Source organism: Anolis sagrei, chromosome 3, assembly GCF_037176765.1.
Source record: "Anolis sagrei isolate rAnoSag1 chromosome 3, rAnoSag1.mat, whole genome shotgun sequence".
NCBI classification, from domain to species: Eukaryota; Metazoa; Chordata; class Lepidosauria; order Squamata; family Dactyloidae; genus Anolis; species Anolis sagrei.
This window is the reverse complement of record NC_090023.1, coordinates 19,754,279-19,780,968: the sequence shown is the minus strand read 5'-3', so window position 1 is coordinate 19,780,968 and position 26,690 is coordinate 19,754,279. Positions and strand designations below refer to the sequence as shown.

At 43.1% G+C, this 26,690-nt stretch overlaps 2 protein-coding genes across 2 annotated transcripts; both read right to left on the bottom strand.

Moving 5' to 3' along the window:
• Positions 1-1,884: 1,884 nt before the first annotated feature.
• FUT4 (fucosyltransferase 4) lies at positions 1,885-5,907 on the bottom strand. The gene has a single exon (XM_060766968.2). The coding sequence runs from the start codon at positions 5,905-5,907 to the stop codon at positions 4,627-4,629; it is 1,281 nt and encodes a 426-aa protein (XP_060622951.2). The 3' UTR covers positions 1,885-4,626.
• A 10,313-nt stretch (positions 5,908-16,220) lies between these two features.
• On the bottom strand, positions 16,221-26,644 carry C3H11orf97 (chromosome 3 C11orf97 homolog). The gene is made up of 4 exons (XM_060771099.2): positions 26,458-26,644; positions 23,511-23,615; positions 18,817-18,942; positions 16,221-16,344 (listed from the first exon to the last, which is right to left on the bottom strand). Exons 1-4 carry the CDS (start codon positions 26,534-26,536, stop codon positions 16,340-16,342), a joined length of 315 nt encoding a protein of 104 aa, XP_060627082.2. The 5' UTR covers positions 26,537-26,644; the 3' UTR covers positions 16,221-16,339.
• Positions 26,645-26,690: the final 46 nt, after the last annotated feature.

The following is a 26,690-nucleotide window of genomic DNA, read 5'->3' as shown; positions in this document are numbered from 1 at the left end:
TGACTAAAATGATCAAGTGTCTGGAGAACAAGCTCTATGAGGAGTGGCTTTAAGAGCTAGGCATGCTTAGCCTTCAGAAGTGTAGGCTGAGAGGAGACATAATGAGGGCCATGGATAAATATATGAGGGGAAGTCATAGGGAGGAGGGAGCAAGCTTGTTTTCTGCTGCCCTGGAGACTAGGATGAGGAGCAATGGCTTCAAACTACAGGAAAGGAGATTCCACCTGAACATGAGGAAGAATTTCCTAACTATGAGAGCTGTTCAGCAGTGGAACTCTCTGCCCTGGAGTGTGGTGGAGGCTCCTTCTTTGGAGGCTTTGAAACAGAGGCTAAAATATTTTCTGGTGACAGGTGTCCAGAGGAGGGTGACTAAAACGATCAAGGCTCTGGAGAACAAGCCCTATGAGGAGCATCTTAAATAGCTGGGCATGTTGAGCCTGCAGAAGAGAAGGCTGAGAGGAGACATGATGAGGGCCATGTATAAATATGTGAGGGGAAGTCATAGGGAGGAGGGAGCAGGCCTGTTTTCTGCTGCCCTGGAGACTAAGTTGTGAAGCAATGGCTTCAAACTACAGTAAAGGAGATTCCACCTGAACATTAGGAAGACCTTTGTAAGGAATGAATATGTGAATGCATGGAGAAGAGCAGAGGAAACAAGCCTGAAGAATCAACATGGATTTCACACAAAGCATGATATGAGTTGGACTTGGCAGACGAAGTGAGGAAACAGTAAGGCCTAGCTGTGTGAGAGAGTATTTGTGAATGTTTGGAAAGTGTGCACGAGAGCTCTCTCTTAATGTGATTCTGTGGTGTTACATAAATGTTACATGAATAGTGTTAAAACCAAATTTGGTCTCTAAAGTGTCTCATTGATCTAAATTACCTTACTATTCCTTAAACAATCTGCATAAAAAGAACAGGAACCTTTTTGGGGTTTGTAACACCTTCCTAGCTGTGAGAGCTGTTCAGCAGTGGAACTCTCTGCCCCTGAGTATGGTAGCGGTTCTTTCTTTGGAGGCTTTTAAGCAGAGGCTGGATGGTCATCTGTTGGGGGTGCTCTGAATACATTTTTTCCTGCTTCTTGGCAGGGGGTTGGACTGGATGGCCCACGAGGTCTCTTCCAACTCAATGATTCTATGACATTTTTAGCCAACCATAATAAGGAAAAGTTGCAAAAATGTCAGTAGAATTGAGTTACAATCTCAAACTTGCTATCCATTCTTTAAATAAGGCCTCTTGCCAGAGAAATCAAGCTGTGGAAAGTCACTATAAATCACAGTTTCGGTCACTCTCTGTAGGTTGAGTTGCCAGCTCAGCAAAATTACTTGGCAGGGTCAGTATTGGAAGCTTGTATTTGATACTTCATGGATGTGTGATGAGAGGAACCAGCTCTTGAGATGGAGGGGAAAACCCAAAAGGGACTTTTGGAAGAGAAATGCTGAACAGTTTCCATAAATGATATGCTACATGTATTTAGTGAACATGCAAATCTATCCAAAAAACCAAGAGGAGAGAGCAATGCACGCTGATTCACCATGTAGTGACTGAAACGAGCCATCTACATTTGACCTCAAACACTCCCCGAGATCCATACTCCTCTGTCTTGTGCCACATACTGACGAAGTTCCGAAAACTCTAAAGATCACACTTTATGACATTTTGGTTAATTATACAAGTATTACCCACAATGGCATAACTAGTGGGGTGTGGACCACACTGGGTGACACCAAAATGATGGTCTGTAAAATATTTGCATAGCATTTCAGCACAAATATATTATTGTATTGTTGAAGGGTTTCATGGCTGGAATCACTGGGTTGTTGTGAGTTTTCCAGGCTGTATGGCCATGTACTAGAAGCATTCGCTCCTGACGTTTTGCCCACATCTATGGCAGGCATCCTCAGAGGTTGTGAGGTCTGTTGGAAAGTAGGCAAGTGAGGTTGATATATCTGTGGAATGTCCAGGGTGAGAGAAACAACTCTTGTCTGTTTGAGGCAAATAGGAATGTTGCAATTGGCCACCTTGATTGGCATTGCAGCTTCAAAGCCTGGCTGCTTCCTGGCTGCTTGTGGAGAGGTGTTAGCTGGCTCTGATTGTTTCTTGTCTGGAATTTACCTGTTTTTTAAGTGTTGCTCTTTATTTACTGCCCTGAGTTTAGTTTTTTAATACTACAGATTTTGTTCATTTTCTCCAGATACTACAGCCATTCAATGCTAATCCAGCTTGGGAGTGATTCTGGATTCATTGCTGAGTCTGGAACCCCAGGTCTCGGTGGTGGTTGGGAGAGCTTTTGCACAATTAAAACTTGTGTGCCAGCTGCGCCCGTACCTTGGGAAGTCTGACTTGACCACGGTGGTCCATGCTCTTGTTACATCCTGAATAGACTACTGCAACGCACTCTACATGGGGTTGACTCTGAAGACTGCCTGGAAGCTTCAATTAGTCCAACGATCGCAGCCAGGTTGTTCACCGGAGAGGCGTAGAGGGAGCATACAACTCCTCTGTTACACCAGCTCCACTGGCTGCCGATCAGCTTCCGAGCACAATTCAAAGTGCTGGCTTTGGCCTATAAAGCCCTGAACGGTTCTGGCCCAATTTATCTGTCCGAACGTATCTCCCGCTATGATCCACCTAGGGCCCTAAGATCATCCAGAGAGGCCCTGCTCTCGATCCCACCGCTATCGCAAATATGAGTGGTGGGGACGAGGGACAGGGCCTTCTCTGCAGTGGCCCCCCATCTGTGGAACTCCCTCCCCAGGGACATCAGATTGGGCAGCTCCCTCCTGTCTTTCAGAAGGAAACTTAAGCCCTGGCTATGGGACCAAGCGTTCAACCAGTAATAAGAGCAAATGAAAGAAGATTTAAGACAATGACTTGACCTGGACTGGACTCTGGAATATGGATTATGATTTTAACAGACATGTTTTAATTAACTGTTTAATTACTGTTTTTAATATTTTTAATGTATTGCTGATTGTTTTGTGATGCCGGCATCCGATGTGAGGCTGCCCTGAGTCCCCCCCTCGGGGGTGAGAAGGGTGGGGTAAAAGTATAGGAAATAAATAAATAAATTGCAACATCCACATTTGCCTCAAGCAGACAAGAGCTTTTTCTCCCACCCTGGACATTCCACAGAGATATAAACCTCATTTACCTAGTTTCCAGCAGACCTCAGAAGAATGCCAGCCATAGATGCAGGCGAAATGTCAGGAGAGAATGCTTCTGGAACATGGCAATACAGCCCGGAAAACTCACAGCAACCCAAATATATTACTTTCTATAAAAAAATATCCCTGCAGTTAGATATAACCACATTTTTTTGTAAGCCCAGCTTACCTCTACTACATAATTCAACCCACAAGACAACTCTATTCTGATTTATTTCTAAACCTTCTCATGTCCATGCACTCTGGTCACGATTTTGCAATGATGCTTCAAATCATGAGGTTTTGCCTGTGTGCACTACAAAGAAGCACTATTCCCTGTATGAGAATGTCCTGGGAATATAACATCACGTGAAACGGCACCAGGTGACACCAACCTGATTGGCCAGCAACTATTTTGAAGGTTAGTGGTGGTCATAAACCACCATGGGGTGCATCTTCACTTTGGAATTAATGCAGTTTAAGACCACTTTAATTTCCATGAGCTCTGTGCTTTGGAATAATGCAGTGTTTCTCAACCTTCCTAATGCCACGACCCCTTAATCCAGTCCCCATGTTGTGGTGACCCCCCTGCCAAAAAATTATTTTTTTTGCTACTTCATAACTGTAATTTTGCTACTGTTATGAATTGTAATATTAATCTCCAATATGCAGGATCTGTTTTAATTCACTGGACCATTACTCCCCAATTTGAATACTGGTGGGGTTTTGGGAGGGGGTTGATTTTGCCATTTGGGAATTGTAGTTGCTGGGATTTATAGTTCACCCACAATCAAAGAACATTCTGAACTCCACCAATGAAAGAATTGGGCCAAACTTCCCGCACAGAACCCCCATAACCAACAGAAAATTCTGGAAGGGTTTGGTGGGCATTGACCTTGAGTTTTGGAGTTGTAGTTCACCTACATCCAGAAAGCACTGTGGACTCAGTGATGGATCTGGACCAAACTTGGCACAAATACTCTATATGCCCAAATGTGAACACTGGTGGAGTTTGGGGAAACCTTGACATTGGAGGGGGGGGGGTCGTAGTTGCTGGGATTTATAGTTCACCGGTAGTCAAAGAGCATTCAGAACCCCACCAATGAAATAATTGGGCCAAACTTCCCACACAGAACACCCACAACCAACAGAAAATACTGTTTTCTGATGGTCTTTGGCGACCCCTCTGGCACCCCCTTGTGACTCCCCAGGGGTCCCGACCCCCAGGTTGAGAAACGCTGGAATAATGGGAGTTGTAGCATTGCATGGTCTTTAGCCTTCTCTGCCAAAGAGTGCTGGTGCCTCACGAATTCTAGCATTCGATAGGATTGAGCTATGGCCACCAAACTGCATTAATTCTGTGGTGTAGTTGCACCCAAGGCTATATCATTTTTCTAGCGGTGAGGATCTCATTGTTGTTCACACACCCTTCCCTTTATGGGTGGGAATTCTGAATGAGAACCTGTCCGGCCTCCTGAGGTCAACTCTCAAACCAGTTGGCGAGATTCTGGATCGTCTTGGGTTGCTTCCCTGCGGTCCTGACTGTGTTGCAAACCCTGCAGCAATGTTCATCCCAGAAGGAGGTGACCTGCACGTCGTAGTGCTTCCTCCAGGCGAAATACCTCCGGTACCTGCTCTTGTTTTTGTCGAGGAATTTCAAGTAGACTGCCAGCTGCCCAGGATCAGAGAAGTCTTCCACGTGGATGAAAGAATCGGAAGGGATGAAAAGCTCATAGTTGGCCCTGGGTGGCCCCAAGACGATGGGCACGGCCCAGGCCTTGAAGGCGTTTCTCCAGAGCTTCTCCGTGATGTAGTCCGAGTGCTGGGAATTCTCAAAGGCCAAGTAGAACTTGTACTCCGAGACTGTTTGGACCACGCTGCCGTCTATCAAATCCAGGCCTTGGGCGCCGTAGACGTCGATGGGGAGGTGGTCCTTCAGCTGGTGGTAATAGCGCACCCGGGCATGCTCCTCGTTCCAGTTGCTGATGACCCAGGCCAGCAGCTTGGTCTTCTTGGGCATGGGATCCATAGGGTGAAGAGCCCGGCTTGGGCGGAGGTACCCATAGGGCACAAAGACATCCGAGTCCACCCTGTAGGACATGGTCCAGTTGAAGAGCCCTCCCAAGTCCCGCAAGTGGTGTGAATGAGAGGGCGACTCGAAGTTCATCCAGACCCAGCGCTGGGCTGGAAGTCTTTTGGAGGGAAGCTGGTCCAGTCCATGGAGGACCAAGTCCCGGTGATGGAAGAGGACCACTTGGGCCTCAAGGAGGAGGCTGCGGTCGGTGGTGAGCTGGCACCCAGGGATGTGGAAGCGCTCCTGGCAGCTGCCCAGGCTCCTCTGCCGCCCGAAGGGCTCCCACCAGAGCAGCACCCTCACCAGGGCTGGTTTCTCCTTCTCCTCCTCCTCTTGGGGCCACCAGGCAGAGAGCGGGGGCTGCAGGAAGCTTGGGCCCAGCGAAGAGGAGGCGTACAAGGCCAGGAGCGTGCAGAAGGCCAGCCCGGCGCCCAGCACAGCCATCCTCGGCCGGCCTCTGCGGGTGAGCTTCCTCCTCCACGTCGCCTCCGAGCCTGGCATAGAAGAAGAAGAAGGGGATGCTGATGCTCCTGATGATGATGATGATGAGAATGGTGGTGGAGGGGCCAAGGAGAAGACATAGTGCTGCTGGTGGGGCTGCTGCTGTTGCCAGCGCCTCCTTCCCGAGCCGGGCTCCTCCTGCTGCTGCTGCCCGAAGGAAGGCCTGCCGCTGCCCAGCCCGGCCATACGCCCCTCCCGCCCCGCAGGCTTCTCCCGCGTCCGCTCCGCCTCGCCCCGCCTCCCCCCCCCCCCCCCCGGCCGCCCTTCCACTGTCAGATCATCTCCAGGAGACCGGGAGGAGGCAACACAACGTGTCTCTGCGCCAAGCAGGAATGGGCAAACTTTCTAACTTGGGGGCTCCATGCTAGCACTCTCTGCTGGGAGGACTGGCTTCCCCGTGACGGAAAGAAGGAAGAAGGAAAGGGAGGAAGGAGAGAGAGGGGGAAGGAGAGAGGAAAGAGGAAAGGAAAGACAAAAGGGAAGGATGGAAGGATGGAAGGGAAGGGTGGAAGTAAGGAAGGGAAGGATGAAGGAAAGAGAAGCAAGGAAGGAAGGAAGGACAAAAGGGAAGGGAAGGAAAAAGAGAAGGATAAAGGAAAGAGAGAAGGAAGGAAGGGTGAAAGGGAGGAAGGAGAGAGAGGGGGAAGGAGAAAGGAAAGAGGAAAGGAAAGACAAAAGGGAAAGATGGAAGAATGGATGGGAAGGGTGGAAGCAAGGAAGGGAAGGATAAAGGAAAGAGAAGGAAGGAAGGAGAAAAGGGAAGGAAAGGAAGAAGAGAAGGATAAAGGAAAGAGAGAAGGAAGGAAGGATGAAAGGGAGGAAGGAGAGAGAGGGGGAAGGAGAAAGGAAAGAGGAAAGGAAAGACAAAAGGGAAAGATGGAAGAATGGATGGGAAGGGTGGAAGCAAGGAAGGGAAGGATAAAGGAAAGAGAAGGAAGGAAGGAGAAAAGGGAAGGAAAGGAAGAAGAGAAGGATAAAGGAAAGAGAGAAGGAAGGAAGGATGAAAGGGAGGAAGGAGAGAGAGAGGGAAGAAGAAAGGAAAGAGGAAAGGAAAGACAAAAGGGAAAGATGGAAGAATGGAAGGGAAGGGTGGAAGCAAGGAAGGGAAGGATAAAGGAAAGAGAAGGAAGGAAGGACAAAAGGGAAGGGAAGGAAGAAGAGAAGGATAAAGGAAAGAGAGAAGGATGGAAGGACAAAAGGGAAGGAAGGGTGGAAGAGAAGGATGGAAGGAAGGGAAGGATAAAGGAAAGAGTGAAGGAAGGAAGGGTGAAATGGAGTAAGGGAAAGATGGAAAGAGGGGGAGAGGGAAGGAGTGGGGGAAGGAAGGAAAGGTGAAAGGGGAGGATGGAAGGAAGGAAGGAAGGGAAGGATAAGGAAAGATAGAAGGATGGAAGGACAAAAGGAAAGGAAGGGTGGAAGGGAAGGCTGAAGGAAGAGAAAGATAAAGGAAAGACAAAAGGGAAGAAAGGGTGGAAGGAAGGAAGGGAAGTATAAAGGAAAGAGAGAAGGAAGGAAGGAAGAAAAGGTGGAAGGGAAGGAAGGAAGTAAGGAACTTCATTTTGTTAGTTTTGGCCCATCTCTCTAATCTGTTAAGATTGTTTTGAATTCTGCTCCTGTCTTCTGGAGTATTGGCTCTCCCTCTCAATTTGGTGTCATCTGCAAACTTGATGATCATGCCCTCTAACCCTTCATCTAAGTCATTAATAAAGATATTGAGCAGAACTGGCCCCAGAACAGTTTCTGATATGTTACAAAGGGGGCTGCAGACCACATGCTCTTCCTCTCTTTGCTCTTGACTATGTGACCTGTTGATAGCTGTTTTTGTTATAAGAGAGATTTTGTTATAAAAGAGAATTATCTCATAGTCAAAAGAAGAGAGGAGAGAGAGAGGAAGACCATGTGGCCTTCAGCCCCTTTTGTAACTTCTCAGGAACCATAGAGTAAAGGATGCTGCATACCAGAACATGCATACAGGAAACAGTAAGCAACAGGATCATAGATAAACATATTACTAGAAAAGGCTTGAAGAAGATTGTCATTTCCAACACTTGGATCTGAAAGCCTGAAAGCCACAGGAAAGGAAAGCTCCCCTCCCTTGTCTGGGCTTGGAGCTCTTCCCTAATTTCCCGGTCTAGTGCTTTCTTTTCTTGACTTGAGAGAACTGTTCACTTCCTGGAACTGTAACCCTGATTGACCTGAAGAACATCCTTCTTCCCTCCATCGTGGAACTGACTGACCCAAAGTCAGTCCTTGGAGCTTTACTGGTCCGTCCTTGGAGCTTCACCATCCACCCCACTGTTTATTATTCCAGAATAGGAATCATTATTTACTGTTGAGCCTGAAACACATGTTTGACTTCTTACTTGCTCTGCATTTCATGCATTCAGAGGTTTGTATTAATTACAATGCCTTCCATAAGGAGATACTTTTCTGTAACTATAAAAAGCTTAGAAAGAACACCATGTAACCTGATTTTTGTTCCTGGATTATAAATGTTATTTCCTAATTGGTTCTATCATAAAAACAGGAAACATTTATTAAACAGCAACAACTTTGTTTTTGCAGGACATCTGGCAGTACATTTTGCTATAGTTTTTCAATGAATATCTCATAGGGTCTCAACCAATTCGACATAATTTGTGGCAGCCACAAAAATGAAGTTTGGTGAGTATAACAACTACTTTCAAAGTACTTACTTATTTAGGTAATCCCTTGTTGTCCAAGTAGCATTGTCTTTCAGGCGGTGGGTCCGTAGGTGACTGTGGATCCCTATTCTTGATCTGCAGGTTCTCCTGCAATGAGGGCATCCATTTCCAGATGGAAGGTGGTACTGGTCGGGGTTGGCTTGATGAGCCTTCCTCTTGGCACATTTCTCTCTTTAGCCCTCCATTCGTGCCTCTTCAAATTTTACAGCACTGCTGGTCACAGCTGACCTCCAGCTGGAGCGCTCAAGGGCCAAGGTTTCCCAGTTCTCATTGTCTATGCCAGTATAACAACTACTTTCAAAGAAAGTACTGTACAATTAAACAGGAAATAACACTTTCAGACCAGGAACTTTTTTTTCAAATTTTGTTACATGGTGTCTGTAATAGATTAACAAATCAAGGGACATGAAAGGCACTGCAGACTCATTCAACCAGAGAAGTCAGCCATAGAAGAGCACCTGTTGAACCAACCTGGACACAGCATATTATTTGAGAACACAGAAATGCTGGACCACTCTCTCACTCTGGACATCCACAGATATATAAACCTCACTTGCCTAGTTTCCAAGAGACCTCACAACCTCTGAGGATGCCTGCCATAGATGTGAGCAAGATGTTAGGAGAGAATGCTTCTGGGACATGGCCAAATAGCCTGAAAAACTCACAGCAACCCAGTGATTCCGGCCATGAAAGTCTTTGACAGCATATTAATTAGGATTGTTGTTGTTATTTTTGTTTTCGTTGTGTGCCTTCAAGTTGTTACAGACCTAGGGTGACTCTCAATCTAATATTTATGGCAGGGGTCAGGTAAATGACCTTGGAGGACTGCATCCAGTCCACAGGCCTTAGTTTGGGAACCCCTGCACTACACCATACTATTCATCTTAATTAATTAATTAATTAATAGTCCACCTTCCTGGGCTATTAATACATTAGTAGAGCTATGCAGTGTAACAGACTAATTTAGATTCACAGAACGATTGGACGATGCAACTGGAAAATGATTTTAGTAATGAGATGCTGAGGACTTGTTTTGTTTTTATTGCTTTAATTGTTTTAATATGGTTTATATTATATGTTAATGTTTTAACTATATTTTATGTTGTTGGGGGCATTGATTTATGCCCATTGTAAAACCGCCTTGAGTAACCTTCAGGCTGAGAAAAACAGTATATAAATCTATATAAATAAAAATGTAATGTTCGTTTGTAGGATTAACATAACTCAGAAACCACTGGGGGAATTGACACCAAATTTGGACACAATACACCTTCTACGCCATCACTAAAAAAATGATTTTGTCATTTGGGAATTATAGTTGCTGGGATTTATAGTTAACCTACTGCCAAAGAGCATTTTGAACTCCACCAATGATGGAATTGAACCAAACTTGGCACACAGGAGTCCCATGACTCACAGAAAACACGAGAAGGGTTTGGTGGGCATGACCTTGAGCTTGAGAGTTGTAGTTCACCTACATCCAGAGAACACTGTGTTCTCAAACAATGATGGGTCTGGACCAAACTCGACATGAATATTCCATATGCCCAAATATGAACACAGTTGGAGTTTGGGGGAAATAGACCTTGATATCAGGGAGTTGTAGTTACTGGGATTTATAGTTCACCTATTGTCAAAAAGCATTCTGAATCCCACCAATGACAGAACTGGGACAAACTTCTCACACAGAACCCCCATGACCAACAGAAAATACTTAAGGCCACCCAGTCCAACTCCCTTCACCAGGGCAAGAAAATGTAATCAAAGCCCTCCTGACAAAGGGCCATCCAGCCATAGATATATGATTCACACACAGATATAGTATCATAGATTTGAAAGGGACCCCAAAGGAAGGACAATGATATGTTGCATGCTCCAGAATAGGCAAACCAGACAATCTCTACATCAACACTGATAAAGAAACAGCAAGAAATACTGTTTACCCACAAGCAGAAAGACATTACATATATTAGAAACCAATGCTTTCTCATTACTTTATTTTCCAGATCACCAGACTGGGCCACAGCAACGCATGGCAGGGACGGCTAGTATGGCAAATAAATAATAACTATAACAGAGTTTTTCAAAATGCAACTTTCCAGGCTCTGCCAACATTTCGCTAAGTAATACAGGAGACAGCAAATGAATATAAAGTACAGAACTCGGAAGGAAGGGATCCAAAGCCACAAGCATAGTCTGTGTTAGCACAGAGTAAAAATATTGAAAATTCAGCCTATTTCAAAAGGTGACTTGAGACAGGCTAGAGTTCTCTTGGTGTCTGGAGCCATATAAGGTCTGGGACTGACAGGCTTCCTTTGAGTATTTCAGTATCCTTTCATAAAGGAGCTTAAGAACAGCTTGGGCAGATCAGACCACGGATCCATTTAGCCCAGCATTCTTGTTTTCATTTCCGCTGCCAGCAAGATGCCTCTGGGAAGCTTCCAAGCAGGACACAAAATCAACAGCCTTTCCTTCTTGTTTATCCCCAGAGTCCAGCATTTAGGGGCGGACACAGTGCGGATGTATGATTTGCGTTCATTCCCTCGCTTTATTTATATTCTACCTTTCCTTCTGGTCACTCAAGGAAGCTATGTAAAGGCTTCATTTGGTTTTGAAACAGGAAAGAAAACAACTTCCGTGGCTATATCTAATCCTTTTATGAAGTCACCTAAGTTTCCCCTTTTACAGTCAGCCCCCCATATCCATGGATTTAACCATACACAGGTTGAAAATATTGCAGACAGATATCTGCATTCCAAAAGCAAATCTTGATTTTGTCATTTTGTATAAGGGACACTATATTGCTATGCCATTGTCCATAATGGGAATTGAGCATCCATGGATTTATATGAAGCCACTGGGAGAGATCATCCAGTCATGGGGTGAGGTGTTGTCAGTATGCTGATGACACCCAAATATATTTCTCCAAGCCTTCCGAAACAGCTTCAGCTAAGGATAGTGTGTCTGCTCTGAATGAATGCCTGGACGAAGTAATGGGCTGGATGAGGAAAAACAAATTGAAACTGAATCCAGACAAAATAGAAGTGCTTGCCATCAATGGTTCTAATTTGGGGATAGAGGTGTGTCAACTAGTCCTGAATGGGATTACACTCTCCCTGAAAGACTGTCTTCACAGCTTGGGAGTGCTCCTGGATCCGTCCCTCCAAATGTCAGCTCAGGTAGATGCGATGGTCAAGATTGCTTACTATCAATTTCAGCTGATTCGCCAGATGCGCCCCTTCCTAGATTTGGAGGATCTGAAGATTGTGGTGAATGAGCTGGTAACAACAAGGCTGGACTTCCGAAATGCGCATTATATTGGGCTATTCTTGTACCAAGTTCAGAAACTCCAGCTGGTTTAAAATACAGAAGCCAGATTGGTTACTGAAACGTCTAGGAGTGAGCATATTACACCTATCACTCCACTGGCTGCCAATTAGTTTCCAGGCAAAGTACAAGGTGTTGGTTTTGACCTTTAAAGCCCTACATGGTTTGGTTCCAGGTTACCTACAAGATCACCTTCTCCTGTACCGTCCTCCATGCACCCTTCGGTCTTCAGAGGGGCGTCTGCTCCAACCAGCCAGAACCCAACTGGCAATCGTAACCCAGAGGACATTTTCATCGGCTGCCCCACAACTGTGGAATGACCTGCTGGAAGAACTCCGATAGCTAAATGAATTATCAGAATTTTAAAACTATGTATCTCTTCTGGCAGGCCTACTCACACAATCTTCAAACACGTATTTTAAATGTGTGTCCTTTGTTTAATCTCTGTTTTATATATTTTAAATATGTATTTTATAGATATATCTTTTGGTGTGTAGCTTTTATAGAAGTAGGTTTTAATATGTGTATTTGTGATGTTTTTGCTCTGCTTATGTATTTTAATTGTTCTGTAACCCACCTTGAGCCATGAGGAGAGGTGGTTGTTGTTGTTATTTGATACACAACAAGATTAGTTCACAGCAAACAAGATCACTATGCTGGCTGTTGTATTGGATCACATGTCAGATACTTCCCAAGTGTCTAGGACTATGTGATATATTGGCGAATAATGTGTGCAGATCCACACAGTAATAATTAGTAATGTGTGCAGCTGACAGATGGTAATTGTGTCAGCAAAAACACCACAAATACATATATTAAAACCTACTTTAAGTGCAGGCCAAGATGCCAGTCATCATTGGGACCACCTTTACTGTCTTGTGCCAGAGTCTTTGCAACTCAATCTTTAAATCCTCATATTGTGTTAGCTTTTCCAGTTGCTTCTCATTAATTCTGCTGTTGCCTAGAATTTAACATCAATGAGCCATACTTTGTTGTTGTTTTTTTTTGCACAGTCTTGAAGTTGGGAGTATGGTGCTCCAGAACTCTGTCAGTCTGAATTCAGAAGTCCCAAAGTAGTTCAACGTGTCCATTTTCTGTTAACTTTTTCAGGCTTGTAATCCCATCAGTTCTTTGTCATAGGCAGATGGTATTTGTGGCACAAGTTCCAGTGGATCATCTGAGCAATGGTATTATGCCTCTGCTTATAGTCAATCTGCACAATCTTCTTGCAGCAGCTGAGTATGTGATCCATCGTTTCATCTGCTTTCTTGAAGAGTTTACACTTGGAATCTGTCTTCAATAATAATAATAATCATCATCATCATCATCATCATCATTTTACTGACACAAAAACACAGTATGACACAGCAAATGATATATATATGCTGGATTTCATATTACAAAATCACAAGTTGAACATTTCCCAAGCATTTAGGACTGTGTGATATATTTTCAAATGATACGCACAAATCCAAGTAAGGTGGCCATTTGCAGTTGACAGATTATGATTTTGTCAATGTTTATTGTTTTCAAATGCTGGCTGAGATCTTTTGGCACGGCACCCAGTGTGCCGATTGCCACTAGGACCACCTGTACTGGTTTATGCCAGAGCCTTTGCAGTTCAGTTTTGAGATCCTGATAACGGCTGAGTTTTTCCTGTTGTTGTCAATTCAATTGTTGTGGTGGTGGTATCTCCAGGGGTCCTGAAACCAAGCTCCAGTGGAAACTAAGGACCCACTGTATACAACTTGGAGTTTCTCTTCTGATTCTTGCTGTCCTAAAATACTTCACTCACTATTGGGTTTGGGCCTCAGAAATGGGCTCAGATTCTGAACAGACATAGCCAGGATAACTAAGGAGGCATCTACACTGTAGCATTAATGTACTTTGACATCATTTGATCTGCTGTCACTCAGTGCTATGGAATCCTGAGAATTATACTGTAGTTTGGTGAGGCGAATGACCTTATAAAACAACAACTCCCATGATCCCATAACAATGAGCAGTTAAAGTGACGTCAAACTGCATTAGTTATACAGGAAAGATGGCATGCAATCTAAGTTATTCGACTTGCACTTTTTACACACACTTACAAATAAGTTCTAATATATTCAGTGAGGCTTGTGTCTAAATGGATGTGGGTAGGATTGCATTTTAATACATGCTTTGTATGATATTATCATTACAGAAGCCTACAACTCAAGAACAATAGTGTTGAATAGGAATGTGTCTCAGTGTATCAGTGTAGTACAGCCCATTTCAAAATGTGATACATCAGCCTGAACAAATTGTTTCATTATACTAACCTTGTAACATTTAAAATTCATAACTATGTCATTTTTACTTGTCCTATGATGCCTTTTTAAAACTCCTGATAATCAGATGCATATTTTTAAATCATTCATTTTGGGGCCAGGACTCAGCTTGCTATCTCTACCAAAAATCTGGCATCTCTAGAGATAACAAAGAAGCACACAAAGCTTGAATGAAAAGTAATGCCTCCACCTTCGTAACTCCTCAACAGATGGCAGTACTGGTATGCGGCAGGTACTGGCTTGTTCAGTAGACTCTCCTCTACAGTTCCATTTTGGCAGGAAGCCTTAGCATTGAAGGGTTGTGTTGTTAAAGTGCAAAGTATGGAACCCTGTGCAGATGGTCGGTCAATGCGACTTAAGCAACATGCAATCATTGAATTCTTGACAGAAGAAGGTGTCACCCCAAAGAGAATGCAAGAATGTTTATGGTGATTGTGTTGATGTGAGTACTATGCATCATTGGGCGAGTAAGTTTAAAGATGTTGAGGTGAGACTTGCATGACAAACAAAGAGTTGGATGTCCTGTGACAGCAACCACTGGGTTTCACAAGCAAAAGGTTGACAGATTGATTCAGGACAATCGTTGTATCAGTCAGAGATAAATTTCAAGTATAATCGGCATTTCACAAGAACGTGTGGGTCACATTATTGCTTTCCTTGGCTATCGGAAGATCTGTGCATGATGGGTACCCAGGATGCTGACACCTGAAATGAAAGCACACAGACTTGAAGCTGGATCTCCCCACCGTACGACATCCTCCATACAGTCCAGATTTAGTATCGTCTGACTTCTATTTGTTCCCGATAATGAAAGAAGATCTGCAGGGACATCATTATGCTTCTGATGAAGACGTTGAGAGTACTGTGAGGCACTGGTTGAGGAAACAGAGTGTCAACTTCTTCTGTGCTGGCTCAGAAAACTTGTTAATTGTTGGCAGAAATGCATCCAATTGTCTGGTGATTATGTGGAAAAGTGAATAGTGGTAGTTAAAGAACACATTCTAAGGATTGTTTCTGCATTTGATTTATTAAAATATTCCCATCCAAATGCAAGTAATGAAGGTGGAGGCAGTACTTTTCATTCAACCCTTGTGCATTTGTGCATTGGCATAATCTTTGTTCCTAACAGTTCAAAAAGATAATCATGTACATCAGTCTAACAATTGAGAAACTTAATTTGCCTTGTATGAATACAAGTGGATATTTACCACTAAAGAGAAAATTCACTCAAATGAATTTTTAGCTCTTCTCAGGAAGATCATACAAAAAGGTTATGATTATTCCAAATGGTGTGAGTGCCATTTAATCTCCAGAAAGGTCATGATTCCAAAAGGCTTTGGAGATTCTAGTTTTCCAAAACGTCAAAGATCATCATTTCCCAAAATATACAATATTTGTAAATAATTTCATGCATGACATAAAGTGTATACATGAACTATCAGAAAGCAAAGATGTCATCTCAGCCACTCATGGGGACAATTTGGGTATTTGAAGTATGTTGAAATTCCAGTTAAGGAATGCTTAATTGGTTTTGGCATCGCCATTTTTCTTCAGAGGGAACTGTGAACCGCAGGCTCACCGACTGAGAATAGATTGCCTCATTTTACCTAGCTTTGCAGTCTAAAAGAGCTTCTGCTCACCATATATCTGCAGTAATTTGGAAGGCGGCAGGGAAGCAGGAAATATGGTATCTTTCCTAAGGTTACATTTAATAAGTTCCTGAGCCACGGCAGAAGAAAACACAAAGAAAACAGGACAGTGAGAACTCTCCTCTGAGATGTAGCCAGTACTTGGGAATTACTTATTTGGACTACAAGTCCCAGAATCCCCACAGCCTGTATGGCCACTGCCATGTTGACTTGAGAATTCAGGGAACTATTGTCCAAAAATCAACTTTTCCAAGATGTGAGATGAGGAGATTTGGGAGAACATGTGGAAGGGGATGTCTTGCCTTCTGTTCTCTTCAGTCTTGAACATATTGCTACAGATGTATAACATTATAATTTAGGAACTTTAGAACTGCTGCAATTTTCAAATACGTATTTTTTAAACAATCATAGTTTGCATTCCACATTTGGAAACTTTGAGCCTGGATTAAAGAGATACTAGAAGACAATTGACAGGGAGAGTTTGACATGAATAACTTCCAGGTTTATTTTCCAAGCTATTGTACATATTCTAAAATAGAATACTCCCATTTGGATAAAAATAACTGTAGACATCTCTTGCTTCTCTCAATTTCATCAGAGGAGACAAAGTGTTTCAAAGGCACTATCCTACAGAGGGGAAAAGCATAAAAGTGGATATTAGTAACCCGTATGAGCTATTTATTAGAACTATGTATTGTAACAGCAGATCATCACTAAGTAAAATAAACCACGCAGGTATCCATAAATAGAGGTCCTTGCCAGGTAAACAAGGGTCTCAGTTTGTAATTCAGTGATCTGGGACTAGGGGTGAGTCTATACTGGAGAATAAATGCAGTTTGAAACTACTTTAACTGCCATGGCTCAGTGTTATAGAATCACAGGAGTTGGTTTGCTGAGGCACTCTTTGGCAGAGAAGGCTAAAGACCTTGCAAAACTATAACCCTCAGGGTTCCATCGCAGTTAAAATTTGGTGTCAAACTGCATTAATTCCACAGTGTAGTTACACCCTAATTTCAGTTGAACTGACTTCTATATAAATCAGAAAAGAATTACAGCCTAGGTAAAGGTAAAGTTTTCCCTTGACATTAAGTCTAGCCGTGTCCGACTCTGGGGGGTGGTGCTCATCTCAATTTCTAAGCCAGGGCTGGTGTTGTCCATAGACACCTCCAAGGTCATGTAGCCGGCATGACTGCCTGGAGCTCTGTTACCTTCCTGCAGAAGCTGTACCTATTGATCTACTCACATTTGTATGTTTTCTATTTGCATTCTGCTCTGAAGCTGGTTTGAAATTAGTCAAGGAAGTGTGTGTCATTCAAAACTGCCTGAATTTAGGTGGCACCTGTCTTCTCAATCACCTTGTCCAAAAAAGGAAGGTTAGACACTGGTCTGTAATTATTGAGGTCCAGGTGATCCAGAGAGGGCTTTTTTTTTTCTCGGTGGTCCAACTGTTGCTTCTTTTAAACAGGATGGGAAATTTCCCTCTCTGAGAGATGCATTAATAGTAATTTATTGTATTTGAGATCGAATTGCATTTACTCCCCGAACACCCAGCCAAAAGGGGCAGAGATAAAAAAAGACTACCAAATGGTAGTCTGATATCAGCACTGTCTTGACGTTTTGTTCTCTCCTCCTTGATATTGTCTTCTTATTCTCTTGTCTCTTTCAGTATAAGAATGTAGTTCTAGTGAGAAATGACAATGCCAGAACTAAACAGTGCCAGAAGAATGTATTGCATTTCTTGCTCCAGGGAGCTATACAAGTTTTACCTGTTTCACCCTCACAACAATCTTGCAAGGGTATCTTAAGGCTGATAGAGAATGGCTGTTCTAAGGCTATGTGTGGAAACACCGTGTGTCATTGTTTCAAGCCACTGAAACAATAATAATGTCTGGATATGCTGGAATCTACCCTGAGCCCCTTTGGGGAGATAGGGCGGAATATAAAAAAACTGTTGCTTTTGTTGTTGTTGTTGTTGGTGTTATCCAGCAAGTTTCATGGCTGAACAGAAATTGGGATAATCTTACACACAGTTTGACACCTTAGCCATATTATCACAATTAGGTTGTAATTAGGGCCCTTTGGTGGCACAGTGGGTTAAACTGTTGAGCTGCTGAACTTGCTGACCGAAAGGTTGGCAGTTTGAATCCAGGAAGTGGGGTGAGCTCCTGCCGTTAGGCACAGCTTCTGCCAACCTAGCAGTCCGAAATGTGAGTAGTTCAATAGGTATCACTTCGGTGGTAAGGTAACAGTGCTCCATGCAGTCATACCAGCCACATGACCTTGGAGGTGTTTACGGACAACGCCGGCTCTTTGGCTTAGAAATGGAGATGAGCACCACCTCCTAGAATCGGACACTAGACTTAACGTCAGGAGAAACCTTTACTTTGCCTATTATTATTATTATTATTATTATTATTATTATTATCATAACAGGATGAGTCCACAGCAGACACTCTGCTGGCTGTTGTGTTGGATCACACGTTGGGCACTTCCCAAGTGTCTAGGATTGTGTGATGTATCAGCAAATAATGTGTGCAGATCCCAGTAAGGTGGCCTTCTGCAGCTGGCAGATGGTAATTTTGTTAGTGCCAATTGTGTTTAAGTGCACACCAAGGTATTTAGGCACTGAACCCACTGTGCCGATCACCACTGGGACCACCTTGACTGGCTTGTGCCAGAGTCTTTGCAGTTTGATCTTTAAATCCTCATATCGTGTCTGCTTTTCCAGCTGTTTCTCTCCAATCCTGCTGTCACCTGGGATTGCAACGCTAAGGTGTCAAACTTTGTTTTTTAACACAATCGTGAGGTCAGGAGTATTGTGCTCCAAAACTCTGTCTGTCTGAATTCAAAAGTCCATTACTACTACTACTACTATATCTTCAACAAGAGGAAGCCTGTTTCTATGCTGTTTGTTTGTGTATGTATATTATCTCTTTTATGTGTATATTCAAAATCTGGTGAATGTCTTTCTTGTGTGGAAGATGACCATTGCAGGCAAATTCAGAGGCTATCAATGTTTCACTGACACAGACTTCATTCGGCAAGTGGCATATTTCTGCCTGAGGTGAGAGGAGGAAGGAAGAGCTAGCGTATTCTTACTTCTGACGACTGTATGCCTGGAGTAGTACTTAGGCTGAAAAAACAAGCTGTTTTGATTCTGCGATGCTGGCTGGAAACCTCCCACAGGAAAATTCCTTTTCAGGCTCCAAATTCCTTCCAGAGCAACTGTTCATATAAAAACAATGACATTAGAATTAAGGACCCACTCTTCCCTTCTGGAAAGAAACCAATTAATACCCACAAATAGAAATAGCTGTGTGGCCATTGCAATCATATCACTCTGGGTTTAGGAGGAACCTTCAAAATATTCTGAAGTTCAAAATATTCTGACAGGCAAAAATGGAGTAATTTAGCCTTATAATGCACTGTTTCAGTGGGGGGGGGGGGGGGGGAAAGGCTCACAACCACAAGCAAATAACCACATTAACATGGCAGCTATGTTATTCCTTAGTAGATTTTCAAGAACTAAGTGTGATTTAGTAATGACAGACAGGGTTTGTCAAAAGAAGCTTCCTTGTTAGAGGTTGTAGATATAAATAATAAAAGCTTTACCACTGCTTCTGAACCAAAATATACCCTGCAGAATAATAATGTCTCACTGTTACTGTGTAACGAGTAACAATAACTTTACTTCAGTTCAAAAGGCCAAACAATACACTTAACATAGAATCCTAGAGTTGGAAGAGACCTCATGGGCCATCCAGTCCAACCCCCTGCCAAGAAGCAGGAATATTGCATTCAAATCACCCCTGACAGATGACCACTCAGCCTCTGTTTAAAAGCTTCCAAAGAAGGAGCCTCCACCACACTACGGGGCAGAGAGTTCCACTGCTGAACAGCTCTCACAGTCAGGAAGTTTTTCCTCATGTTCAGATGGAATCTCCTTTCTTGTAATTTGAAGCCATTGTTCCGTGTCCTAGTCTCCAGGGAAGAAGCAAACAAGCTTGCTCATTCCTCCCTGTGATTTCCTCTCACATATTTATACATGGCTATCATATCTCCTCTCAGCCTTCTCTTCTTCAGGCTAAACATGCCCAGCTCTTTAAGCCGCTCTTCATAGGGCTTGTTTTCCAGACCCTTTATCATTTTAGTCGCCCTCCTCTGGACACATTTCAGCTTGTCAATATCTCTCTTCAATTGTGGTGCCCAGAACTGGACACAATATTCCAGGTGTGGTCTAATCAAGGCAGAATAGAGGGGTAGCATTACTTCCTTAGATCTAGACACTATGCTCCTATTGATGCAGGCCAAAATCCCATTGGCTTTTTTTGCCGCCACATCACATTGTCAAGCCAATGAGTGACCATCACTTATAAAAAAACACTGAAAAACACCGCAGAAGAGACTTTAAAAGCCAAAAATTAAAAAATACATTACAACGCACGCACAATACTATATATATGTATATATATATATATATATATATATATATATATGCAAACACACACATATACACATATACATAAATATATATGCACACATATACACATACACACACACTCAAAACACATATGCACAGACTGGGCCACAGCAATGCATGGCAGAGGATGGCTAGTTCTATTGCAAAATGAGGCTACAAGGAAGACAAAACTGACACAGTAAAAAGATGCCAGTCTCCTTTCTCTCTGCAGGAAGACAAAACACAATAGGAAGTGATGGTGTAGTTTTTTTAGCACTTCTCTAAATAGATCTTTTTAAAAAAGATATGGCTTTGTAATGTGCAGTCACACCATCAAAAAGCTATCGTAGCATTATTGCACTATTATAGATACTTTAAAAAATGTTGACAAGTGTACAGGAGTCAGTAATATGTCATTAGTGCAGATGAAAAAAAATCATGTGGCAAAGGTATGATAGAGAGCACTCTGACACTCTCATGAGCCTGGTACATTTCAAACCGAACAATGCACAATAAAGGTGTAGTGTGATAAGGCTCTAACTTAGGTACACAATTATGGAAGAAGTTGTTACTTCTTATGGAAGCAAAGGTGACTCCTTATCGGTGCAGCATCACATTCTTTGTGTAAATAAAGGATAGGAATAGTATAGTAAGCCGGATGTTACTGAACTGCAACCTCCGGCAGCACCAGCCAACGACTAAACTCTGAGAAATGCTGGCTGTTGCAGTTCAGTATGTATAGGGCGATCCAGTGGCTACTAGGCATAAGCAATCCATGGTTCTAAATCACCGTTTCTCAACCTGGGGGTTGGGACACTGCGGGGGGGGGGGGGGGTCGCAAGGGAGTGTTAGAGGGGTCGCCAAACTCCACCAGTATTTCTGTTGGTTGTGGGGTTCTGTGTGGGAAGTTTGGCCCAATTCTTTTGTTGGTGGAGTTCTGAATGCTTTTTGGCTGTTGGTGAACTATAAATCCCAGCAACTACAACCCCCAAATGTCAAAGTCTATTTTCCCCAAACTCCATCAGTGTTCACATTTGGGCATATAGAGTATTTGTGCCAAGTTTGGTCCAGATCCATCATTGTTTGAGCCTACAGTGCTTTCTGGATGTAGGTGAACTACAATTCCAAAACTCAAGGTCAATGACCACCAAACCCTTCCAGTATTCTCTGTTGGTTGTTGGAGTTCTGTGTGCCAAGTTTGGTACAATTGTACCGTTGGTGGAGTTCAGAATGCTCTTTGATTGTAGGTGAACTATAAATCCCAGCAACTACAACTATCAAATGACAAAATCAACCCCCCAAACCCCACCAGTATTCAAATTTGGGAGTAATGGGTATTTCTGCCAAATTTGGTCCAGTGAATTAAAATATATCCTGCATATGTGGAACTCATTGCCTCCATACAATAGAGCAATGTTGGAGTTGCGACCTTTTGTAAAGGCACTCAAGACTTGGTTGTTTGGTTGTGCATTTAAGTAATCAGATCTAATTTGCCAAATAGTCACTGTTGAATTTGCCATGTTTTTATGTTGAATGTTTTTATATTGTGTAAATGCTATTTTAGATTGTAAGTCGCTCGGAGCACCTTGAGGGAGAGCGACTAATTAAGAAATAAAGTGAAGTGAAGTGAAATTAATATTACAATTCATAACAATAGCAAAATTACAGTTATAAAGTAGCAACAAAAATAATTTTATGGCAGGGGGTCACTACAACATGAGAACTGGATTAAGGGGTTACGGCATTAGGAAGGTTGAGAAACACTGTTCTAAATGGTTCTAAAGTACTTCCAAAACTGGGGGGCGCTGCTGCTTTGCTTCTACGGTGTTGCTAAAGTTCTGGTGGGGAAAATTTCAGAACTCTAACAAAACTTTCAAAATTTTGTTATAAATGGCAGTTCCTAATTGGTTCTGTCATAAATATTGCCAATAATGAAATAATAATGAAATTCTGAAAGTTTTGTTAGAGTTCTGAAATTTTCACCACCAGAACATTAGCAACACTTTAGAAGCAAAGCACCAGCGCCTCCCAGTTTTGGAAGTACTTTAGAACCATTTAGAACAGTGTTATGTGAGGCATTAAATTTTGCCATAATTATGTTGAAAACTGTTTTAAGTCCCCCGCTGGGGGAAGAAAAGTGGTATACAACTGAAGTAAATAAATAAATACCTTGGTCTCTGAGGGAGGGAATTTCAAAGTCAGGGAGCAGCCACTGCAAAGGCTGTCCATTATTCCTCCCAAACGTAAGAAAGTGATAGGACAGAGAGAAGGGCCTCTCCTAATGCCCTTTTTCCCATTCTGAGCTAGAGATATCAGTCAGCATTTACTCTGCAACTATTTTGCTGATATTGTTATGATACAGGGTAGTGGTAAAGGTTTTCCCCTGACATTAAGTCCAGTTGTGTCCGACTGGGGGTTGGTGCTCATCTCCATTTCTAAGCCAAAGAGCCAGCGTTATCCATAGACACCTCCAAGGTCATGTAGTCAACATGACTTTGTGGAGTGCTGTTACCTTCCCGCCAGAGCGGTACCTATTGATCTACTCACAGTTGCATATTTTCAAACTGCTAAGTTGGCAGAAGCTGGGGCTAACTGCAGGAGCTCACTCCGCTCCCTGGATTTGAACTTGCGACCTTTCGGTCAGCAAGTTCAGCAGCTCAGCAGGAGGGTCTTGGGGGCATTGCTCTGCAGTAGCTCCGCTCCTTCCTGGAGGGTCGCTCCCAGTTGGTGAAGCTGGGGGATACCTGCTCGGACCAATGGCCTTTGACCTGTGGGGTCCCGCTACTATCCCCCCATGCTTTCTCATATCTACATGAAACCACTGGGTGAGGTCATCCGGAGTTTTGGAGTTGGGTGCCATCTGTATGAAGATGACACCCAACTCTACTACACATTTCCACCAAACTCCAAGGAAGCCTCCCAGACCCTGAACCAGTGTCTGACTGCTGTGATGGACTGGATGAGAGCTAACAGGTTGAAGCTTAATCCAGACAAGATAGAGTCGGCATTGTCCATAGACACCTCCAAGATCATGTGGCCAGCATGACTGCATGGAGCATCATTAGAATACAATAAAATTATAAAAGCAGTAGGAGACAAACTAGGATTACATATGTAAAACTATCCATCCCATCCTTTTCAACATATAGTTGTCTGAAGGCAAAAGGATTTGCAATCCAACAAATCTTGAAGGCGCCATGTTGGGGAAGGCAGCTCTAAGTATGACTAAACCTGCTTCCAACCTATTCATCACATGTATATTTTCACATCACCTTCCCACAATAAAACTCCCAATTTTATTTCCCTTTACATTTTCACTGGTTGCCAGGATTACCTTCTGAAGGGTGTTTAATTCTACACTCATCCTTCCGGAAACAAAGCTCTTCCTCAAGGACCTCCTTAACTCTCCTGGGTGGCTCCACATATACGAATTTCTTCCCTGTTTTCAAAAACACAATTTCAAGGGATGAGCTGAAGAGTTCTTTAGTGGAACCTCAAGGAAAATTAGTCATAATATTCAACTTAATTATTAATACATTAAACATTAATTGTAATAATGTCCCTGCCATTGTTTAGCAGGGAGGGCGTTCTGGAAGGAGGTATTACATGCCTCCTTGTGCAATGCCTGAAAAAGTACATTGGTGTAAATCCATTTTACAGCACTGTTAAGGATGCAGGTGATCTGATCATAAGGTCAATCCACACTGCCATATAATGCACTTTGAAACGGCATTATATGATAAGCATAGGTGGGGCCTTGTTTATTTATTTATTTATTTACATTACTTATATTCTGCCCTTCTCACTCCGCAGGGGACTCAGGGCGGATTACAATGCACATATACATCGCAAACATTCCATGTCATTGGACATACAACATATATCGACAGACACAGAGGCAATTTAACATTCCAGCTTTCCAGCTTCAGGAGGGTATGTTCGATTTCACAGGGGGAGCTGCCGCTTCACCGTCCACTTGTGACACCGAGTCCTTGATGGAGTACTTCCTCATTCTTTTGCACACTGCTGGAAGGTTTTACGGTGTCGTAAATTAGTTAAATTAGCCTCCCTGTATAAAGTGGTACCTAAATTACCTACTTGATAGATGCAACTGTCTTTCGGGCTGCATAGGTTAACAGCAAGCCAGACTATTAATGGTCAGGAGCTCACTCTGATCCGAGCTGGCTTTGAACTCATTACCTCTCGGTCAGTAGTTATTTAATGCAGCTGGCTACTAACTAGCTGCACCACAGCCTGATTCCTGCCATGGTCTCCCACTTGTAATCCTCCTGTGCTGTTCTGACATTTTTCTTGTTCTAAATAAATTGGAGAAGATGGAATATCACCACAGTTCTGATATCATTGGGAGTACTCTGTTTGCAATAGGTGGTTTTGTACATGCATTGTAATGCATTTTTTTCTTTTTAAGTCCCTTCTGCTGTGTTTTTCAGTGTTTTTATGAGTGATGGTCACTTGTTGGCCTGATAGGTGTATTGTGTCCAAATTTGGTGTCAATTCATCCAGTGGTTTTTGAGTTATGTTCATCCCACAAACTAACATTACATTTTTATTTATATAGATTCTATTATTATTCTATTATTATTATTGTAATATGTATATTATTATATATTTATTATTATATTACTCTATGTTATTATTATTATATTTCTATGACCCTCTGCGCATGCTCAGGAACAGTAGCCTAGCTTTGCAGTGCTGGATTTCTAATTATTATTATTATTATTATTAATGTATTTTTTTGTCTTTTTAAGTCCCTTCTGCTGTGTTTTCCAGTATTTTTATGAGTGATGTTCACTCGTTGGCCTGATAGGTGTATTATGTCCAAATTTGGTGTCAATTCACCCAATGGTTTTTGAGTTATGTTAATCCCACAAAGGAACATTACATTTTTATTTATATATACTAGCTGTCCCCTGCCACGTGTTGCCGTTGCCCTGTCTGGTGATCTGGAAAATAAAGTAATGACAAAGTGTTGGTTTCTAATATATGCAATTTCTTTATGCTTGTCAGTAAACAGCACTTCTTGCTGTTTCTTTGTCAGTGTTGACTTGGAGATTGTTTGGCTTGCATACTCTGGAACATGAAACATATAATTGTCCTTCTTTAGGTGTCCCTTTCAAATCTATCATACTACATCTCTCTGTGTGTGAATCATATATAACTATCTATATCTATGGCTGGATGCTCTTTGTCAGGAGGGCTTTGATTACGTCTTCTTGCCCTGGTGAAGGGTGGCCTTAAGCATTTTCTGTTCGTCATGGCGGTTCTGTGTGGGAAGTTTGCCCCAATTCAGTCATTGGTGGGGTTCAGAATGCTCTTTGATTGTAAGTGAACTATAAATCCCAGTAACTATAACTCCCAAATGTCAGGGTCTATTTCCCCCGAACGCCATCTGTGTTCATATTTGGGCATATGGAATATCCGTGCCAAGTTTGGTCCAGATCCATCGTTGTTTGAGTCCAAAGTGTTCTCTGGATGTAGTTGAACTACAACTCCCAAACTCAAGGTCAATGCCCACCAAACCCTTCTAGTGTTTTCTGTTGGTCATGGGAGTCCTGTGTGTCACCTTTGCTTCAATTCCATCATTGGTGGAGTTCAGAGTGCTCTTTGATTGTAGGTGGTATATACATCCCAGCAACTACAACTCCCAAATGCCAAAATCAATGTTTTGAGTGAAGGACATACATTGGGTTGTTAGGTGTCTTGTGTCCAAATTTGGTGTCAATTCGTCCAGTGGTTTTTGAGTTCTGTTAATCCCACAAGCAAACATTACATTTTTTATTTATATAGAAAATTACTGGATTATATTATCGTTTATAGAGGCCACTTGCCCTTGTACTTCGGGGAACCCTTTCTCTGTAGTTGTCACTCAATAACATCTGGGACCCCTTTGATCCCTTGCCACTCAGGAAGACACAATGTAAGCACTCCTGAGAGATGGCCACCCAGCCTTTGTTGAATAGGGGAAGGGGATTTGCACCCAGCTTTGGGGAGCAGCATAGAATCCTAGAGTTGGAAGAGACCTTATGGGCCATCCAGTCCAACCCCCTGCCAAGAAGCAGGAATAGTGCATTCAAAGCACCCCTGACAGATGGCCATCCAGCCTCTGTTTAAAAGCTGTTTAAAAGAAGGAGTCTCCACCACACAGCAGCCATGCCTCCCGGCTTTCTGTGAAGGGGGTGAGATCCAGGAGGAATGCCCCCTCCCGGGGGGGGGGTCTAAGAGGGGCCCCCTTCCCCGTCCTCCCCGCCCAGACTCACAGGGCTGCTGTGCCCCTCCCTGGGACTCCACATAGACCCCCGTCCTAGGCTCCAGCTGCTGCCCGCCCGCCGCTCTCATGCTCCCTGGCGGGTGTTCCAGGCTCCTCGTCACCAGCAGAAGTCAGAGCCGAAGTCACAATGCCCGTTGCCTCCTCGCCCAGGAGGTTGCCATAGGAGCCCAAGCCCAGAGGAGAGGGCGTGGGGGAGGCCTCCGAGTGGCTTCCCTCCTCCTC

What these genes read in the sequence shown, in the direction of transcription:
- C3H11orf97 (XM_060771099.2), bottom strand. Translation starts at nt 26,536, where the DNA reads ATGAGAGCGGCGGGCGGGCAGCAGCTGGAGCCTAGGACGGGGGTCTAT. An exon ending in GGGAGGGGCACAGCAGCCCT is followed by an intron (nt 23,616 to 26,457) that starts GTGAGTCTGGGC and finishes TTTTGAAAACAG; the next exon opens with GGAAGAAATTCGTATATGTG. An exon ending in AATTAAACACCCTTCAGAAG is followed by an intron (nt 18,943 to 23,510) that starts GTAATCCTGGCA and finishes TTATATGAACAG; the next exon opens with TTGCTCTGGAAGGAATTTGG.
- FUT4 (XM_060766968.2), bottom strand. Translation starts at nt 5,907, where the DNA reads ATGGCCGGGCTGGGCAGCGGCAGGCCTTCCTTCGGGCAGCAGCAGCAG.